This window comes from Pelodiscus sinensis, chromosome 1 (genome assembly GCF_049634645.1).
Source record: "Pelodiscus sinensis isolate JC-2024 chromosome 1, ASM4963464v1, whole genome shotgun sequence".
Lineage (NCBI taxonomy): Eukaryota > Metazoa > Chordata > Testudines > Trionychidae > Pelodiscus > Pelodiscus sinensis.
This window is the reverse complement of record NC_134711.1, coordinates 1805796-1811795: the sequence shown is the minus strand read 5'-3', so window position 1 is coordinate 1811795 and position 6000 is coordinate 1805796. Positions and strand designations below refer to the sequence as shown.

The 6000-nt window shown below is 65.6% G+C and overlaps 1 protein-coding gene across 1 annotated transcript in view; it reads right to left on the bottom strand.

Annotated features, from left to right (window-relative positions):
• Positions 1–2372: 2372 nt before the first annotated feature.
• LOC142827862 (uncharacterized) overlaps positions 2373–6000 on the bottom strand; it is a 41750-nt gene continuing 38122 nt past the window's right edge. The window contains exons 7-10 of the mRNA XM_075924033.1: positions 5471–5924; positions 5057–5194; positions 3695–3809; positions 2373–2686 (exon numbers count right to left, since the gene is read on the bottom strand). Of these exons, the coding sequence (XP_075780148.1) occupies positions 2619–2686; positions 3695–3809; positions 5057–5194; positions 5471–5924 (775 nt within the window). The 3' untranslated portion in view covers positions 2373–2618. The remainder of the gene's footprint in view (positions 2687–3694; positions 3810–5056; positions 5195–5470; positions 5925–6000) is intronic.

Below are 6000 nucleotides of genomic sequence, written 5' to 3'. Positions count from 1 at the left end.
CCACCGGGGGTTGTGCTGTCTTGCTAGTTTATGGCTGGTTAAACAAACATGTCTGTTTCTTGCTGATCTCAAGCTTTCCTAGCCATGTTGTCCACTGTTCACTAGGCCTCATGCCTCAGACCAGGCCTGTGGAGTTTGGGCATTTGGGAGAGATTCCTAACAGAGACTGGTCAAGATCTTACATACCTGTTCTTGGGCTTTTGGCCTTTCAGTGCTCTGTAAGCGAGGGGAGCCAAGCGCGGCCAGAACCGGCAGTCCCAGCAGAAAGGGTGGAGGCAGGAGACTCACAAGGGCCCCCGGAGACCCTTCAGGGCGTGAGCCAAACCCGGAGACTCACAGCAGGGGTGAGACGGGTCGGAGAGGGACTGAATCCTGAAGCTTTGCTTTGCCTCGCTCTGCCCCTTGTGCCGTGCGGGCAGCGTGCAGGTGTGTGTGTCCATGGGGCTTGGCAAAGGAACTTGGGGTCCTTGTTCTAATGGGATACGGCTCCCAAACTGTCAAACTCGGATCTCGAGAGCCTCTGGGGCCAGACAGCGGGAGAGGGCCCAAGCCACGGAGTTGGCTGGGGAGGCTGACAATGGGTCTCGGGGTGCAAGGAAGGTGGGATGCTCAAGTCTTCATGGCGAAGACGGGTGCCAGACCCTGAATCTGCTTAGCTGCCCACCCAGCTCCCTCCAGCGCCGGCTCCCTGCAGCTAGATTCAAAATTGCCTGTGTCCCTGTGGGTCCCAGCCCCCTGCAGCCAGCGGACGAGCCGCCCGTGTCCCTCCAGGCCAGGCCCGGCTCCCTGTCCCGGAAAAAGCTTCACCTGCCGGCAGCCAGAGCTGAGCTGGGATCTGCAGCCGGCACAGGCCGGGAGAGCTTCTGAACAGGCCTCCTGCCAAGCAGCTGATGTGGAGATGGGCTTCCTGCCAAGCCGCTGACTGGCCAGCTGGGGGGAGCTGATTGGCTGCGGCACCTGCAAGCCGCTGACGGGGCCGCCCAGGCGGTAGCAGATCGGTGCCAAGGGCTGATCCTCGCCCGGTGCTGAACACTCACTCTCGGGTCCCAGGGGTGCCCCCATCTGGTACCCCCTGTCCCAGCCCCTCACCTGACAGCTGTCACCCGGCTGGTTCACCCGCCGAGCCGTCCCACCCGGTCGGTCTCCATGGGGGGCCACGTCTCTGCTTCGATTCCCAACACACCCGTTTTGGTTCGCTGGTTTCCTGTCCCGCATGGTCTCATCTGCCAGGCCGGGTCTGAACACCACCCCTGGGTGGCATCAGGAAGCCCCTGGGATTCCATCATTCCGCCTGTCTTATTTCTGAACCCTCCCCGGCTCACACCCAGCGGTGTGTCTCCCCTGCCCTGCGACGGAGCAAACAGGAGACAGAGGAGGTGAACCTGGGCGGACAGTCGCCGGCATCTCACAGCGTCCACACACGGCGCACGTTCCTGGTTCTAATCCCCGGCACAGGGGCGGAGCAGGCTGGCTGCAGCTCTGTACTGCCAGGGTTCAGGGGAGGCCCATCCCCAGAGCCAATGGGGCACAGCTGGCCAGACACCCCTCCAGCCGGTGAGCCCCAGAGACTGGGTGTGGCCTCCCCTCGCCATGCAACGCTGGGGCGCCTCCCCTCACCCTGGTGCCCCGTGTGCACAACAGTCTGAGTGTGTCACAGCCGTGCCTGGCATCACCCTCGCCCCATGGTGCAGTGGCAGGTGGGTGTCGTTAGCCCCGGCACAGCCTGGGAACTGGGGAGGCCACACAGGAGGCCGCTGGTGGCCACGCCGGGAAGGGAACCCAGGGGTCCTGGCCCAGGCCGTCGGTGTCAGGGACAGGACGTGGTTGCTAGAGCCCCGTCAACGTGCCTGGAGCCCGAACCCGCTGGGCAGTGCAGGCTGCCTGTCTAGGGTGTCCAGAGAGCAAGTGTGAACAATTGGGACACGGGGGCGGGGCTAAGGGACTTGTAGAAGCAAAGCCCCAGACATTGGGACTGTCCCCATAAAATCAGGACAGGTGGTGACCCTAGTGCGCCCCTCTCAGCACCCCACCCCAGGAGTCTGCGACGGCTCCCAGCTCCGGCTCCGCGTCCTTCCGCTCCGGCTCGGCAGGCTCCGGCTTCCGGCTCGGGGGGGGGGGGGGGAGGGGCTGATGTTTGCACAACAGCTGCACACATCGCGGCTCTGGGGAGCTCAGGGTCAGGGGTGGGCCGGACGAGAGAGGAAATGCTGGTTGTCACAGAGAGCTGGGGGGGGGGAGACCGAGTCCTGCCCCTTAGCCCAAGGGCCAGGCCCAACCTGCCTCCCTCCGGGGTCCCCTCCCTCCCCTGCAGTGGGGTCCAGCCTGCTCAGGACCAGAGGGGGCAGAGGAGACACACACAGACCTGCATGCTCAGGAGAGTTTATTGCTATAGCCGCTGCAGCCGTCGAAGGGGCGGGGGTGTAACTAGCACAGAGACACTGGGAGGAGGCAGTTTGGAGCCGGGGACCTCAGAGCCACTCTCAGGGAGGGGCAGGACTGGCCCCAGATGCAGCAAAGCAGCGGAAAGTCTGGGAGGTTGCCTGATCGTGCCCAGGGACCCGGTTCTTCGCAGCCCAGGCGCTGAGCTCCCCGTCCGGCCCAGGTGAGCAGCTCCCTCGCTAGAGTCGATACTTGCAAACGTAGGCGTTTTTCGTGCTACAGTTTTTATCGTTCCAGTTCTTATAACCTAGAATGCAAGACAGAAATCCCTGGGGCAAGTGGGGCCATTCCTGCCCTTGCGAAGACCCCCCCCCCACATTGCACAGTGTGGAGGGAAGACCCCGCGGCTGCTTACGAGGCTGGAGGGGAAGCCCCATGTGCTCAGACAGGGCCAGACTCCCTGAGGGACGCTGGGTGTCAGTGTAACAGCGGGAGACTCTGGCTATTGTGCTGAGAGCCCGACGGGGCCGGGTAGCGCTAGGCACTGTGCCCACGCACACACTGCCGGACCATCCCGCCCCAGGGAGAGCCCAGCCTAAAGAGGCAGGAAAGGAAAGGAGTCCCACAGCGGGGAAGTGACTTGACCAAGGTCACCCAGCAGAGCAGTGGCAGGGCTGGGGATAGAACGCTCAGACTCAGGCGCATCAGGGCAGGGCGAGGCCGTAGCATGGCCCTGAAGAGTGAGTCACTCACAAATTGGCGAGGGGGCTTCCTCTGGTCAGCCGGGTCTGTGCTGTCGCCAGTGAATGGGGCGAGGCTTTCTGCCCCGCCCCACCCCCTGCGCCCAAACCAGCAGCTGGAGGCAGGAAGCTCCAATGGGCAGCTGGGGAGTCCAAGATCTGCTCTGTCCAGGCCTGACATCCCTGCGCGAGGGGCGGGGGAGGCGCAGCTGATGCTCTGGCCATGCAAGTTGTTACCACCACTGTCGGAGCCGCCCTGAGGTGCCTCTAACCTGCCAGGGGGGCAAAGCAGCCCCCTGCTGTCTCCTGCGTCACGGGGCAAAAACCACCAAGAGACCGAACAAAGAATCCACCTGCCCCCTCCGGATCAGCCAGGGGGAGTCGCCGGGCTCCTGCCGTCCCTGTAACTGACCATCTGACCGGAGCCGCCCTCGCCCTGGGGCACGCGGGGGAGGATTCACCGGCTGAGATGGGGGGGCAGGGGGAGCCGGGGGAGAGGCAGGGAGAGGGGCCAGGAGGCCAGCCCGCAGCGGGCTGCAGGGTGTGCGCAGGGTCCCGGCGAGAGGTCTGCTCACCGCTCTTCCTCAGCAGCTGGACGCAGTGCTCTTTGCCACGCTGGTTGTTTGGCTCCTTGGCGTTCCAGGCTCTGTAGCCGAACTGGGAGCCGTCCGACCACCGGAAGCGCCGGGCCTGCAGCCAGGGGAGAGGTTGTGGGTCTCGGGGAGGAGAGACACACCTGCGCCCCATGCAGCAGGGCCCTGCCCAGCCCGGGGGAGAGTCGGGCACAGGCCGGGCACCTGCCAAGCCCTGTGCCCGAATGAACCTTGGCACCAGGGCGCAGAAATAATGGGGGTGCCCAGCACCTGCACCACCCCCCCCCCCAGTCGCCCTCCCTTCCAGCTGCCCAAGGCTCGGGGAGGGAATTGGTTGGAGAAGGGATGCCAGTTCTGGGTAGCTGTGTGGGCGCCAGGCCACCAGGCCAGGCATCTTCCTGGTTGTTGGGGCACCATGGGGGGCAGGGGGCTTCCTGTGCTGGTCTCAGCCAGTGGGAGCAAAATCGACGTGTGTCTGTGATGGAGACGCTGGGGGTCGGGGGAGGGGACTCGGGGCCGTTTCCCTCTCGAGGGCTCAGCGCCAGCCTGGCCCCAAGGCAGCAGGACCGGGAGCTCCGGACACTCAGAGCAGGGGACAAGGGGCCGGTCACTGGAAGGGCCTGGCTCTGGCCTGGCCTCAGCGCTCGGGGGGACTGGCTGGGTTTGGGGGGCACAGAACTAGCTCCATGCAGTGCCGGGGATCCCCAGGCGAGGGAGCGACCAGGACTGGCCTTAGCATAGGGCGCCACTAGGACCCAGGGTGCAGAACATTGTCTCTGCTGCGGGTGCAGACGTGCATCTGGGGGCATCATCTGAGCTCCCCGCCTCAAGTGCCAAAACGCTGTGGGCCGGCCTGGGAGTGACCAGCACCGCGGGGCCGTGCGGAGGTCGAGGGGCAGAAGAACCAGGGGTCTTGGGCAGGGAAAAGGGTCTGGAAAACATGAGGGAGGGGGAAGAGAGAGGGGTTGTGGGGGGAGGGGGAGGGCTTGGCACAGTGCGGAGGCCGGGAGGGGGAAGGGAGACGGGGCAGTAGTTGGGGAGGCAGGTGCAGGTCAAAGGTCAGCGTTAGGACTGGGGGGACGAGGACCAGGCTGTATCTGGGAGGGAGAAGCCAGAGGGGAGGGGCAGGGGATGGTAGGATGGGGACGGGAAGGGGGCGGGGGCGAAAGGGGCAGTGCAGAGGGGAGACGCTGGTGCCCATGGGGTGGGGGAGGGCGTAGCAGTGGGGGAAGGAGATCTGGGCAGCCCCATGAAGGGATCGTGGGGCGTGGGACCTGCCCCACCCCTGGGAAACAGCCAGTGGGGGGAGCAGCTGCCAGTGGCAGAGCCGGGCTGGGCACTCGCCTGCTGGGGGTCGTGCAGGCCGATCCAGACGTCGTCCTTCAAGCGCGCCGCGGAGATGTACACGGCCAGCCTTTGCGCTTCTGCCTCACCGAGGATGGAGGCCAGGTGGGCCCCGGGGCGGTGGTACTGACACTGCACCTGCAGCAGGGACGTGGGCCAGGCCTGTCACCCTGGATGCTGATTGCCCCAGTGTGGGGTCCTGCCCCACCTGGCTGCACCAGGGCAGGGGCGGCTGAGCCCCAGAGCCGGGCACTAGCCACGTCAGCTCTGCAGCCCCCCGCCTCCTCCCTCCCCCCCACTCCACACAAACCTCTCTAGGGATACAGCCCGGGTCTGTGGGGATCTCAACAAACCCCCCCCAGCCCCTCCCAACACCCCACCCTGCCCCACAGATTCCTGAGAAAAGCCTCCTACCTCTGCGTCGTTCCAAGTCCTCTTACCGGCGAAGTAGGCATAGCAGTGTCCTCGGTAGGACAGCCAGTCACTGGGACAGGACGCCGCCCACACGCCTGGTCCGAGAGAGGGGCCGGGCCGGGGAGAGAGGATTTGGGAGCTGACCTGCCGGCTCTCGTCCGTCCAGCTGCCCCACATCTCCCCAGGCCCTGTCAGCCTTTGCCCTCTCCCCAAAGGGCGGCTCCCGCCTGTGACGTTCTGTGGGGCTGCAGCCGCTCCCAAACTGCAGCGGCCGCTGCCTGGCCCCGTTGGCTGTGGCCGTGGGGCTGTGCTACCGACAGGCACCGCTGTCTCCTCGCCGAGGAAGGATGGGCACCTGGCAGCAGGGAGCTCGGCAGGGAGGGGAGGCGGCTGAACCAGAGTCCGCAGGGGGCTGGGGGTGGGGACGGGGAGAATTCCTGGAGGACCCAGTGGACTAGGGAAAGGCAAACACAGAGCCTGCCTGATAACGGGGGGACAACGAAGATCTGGGACGTGCCCGACCAGCAGCC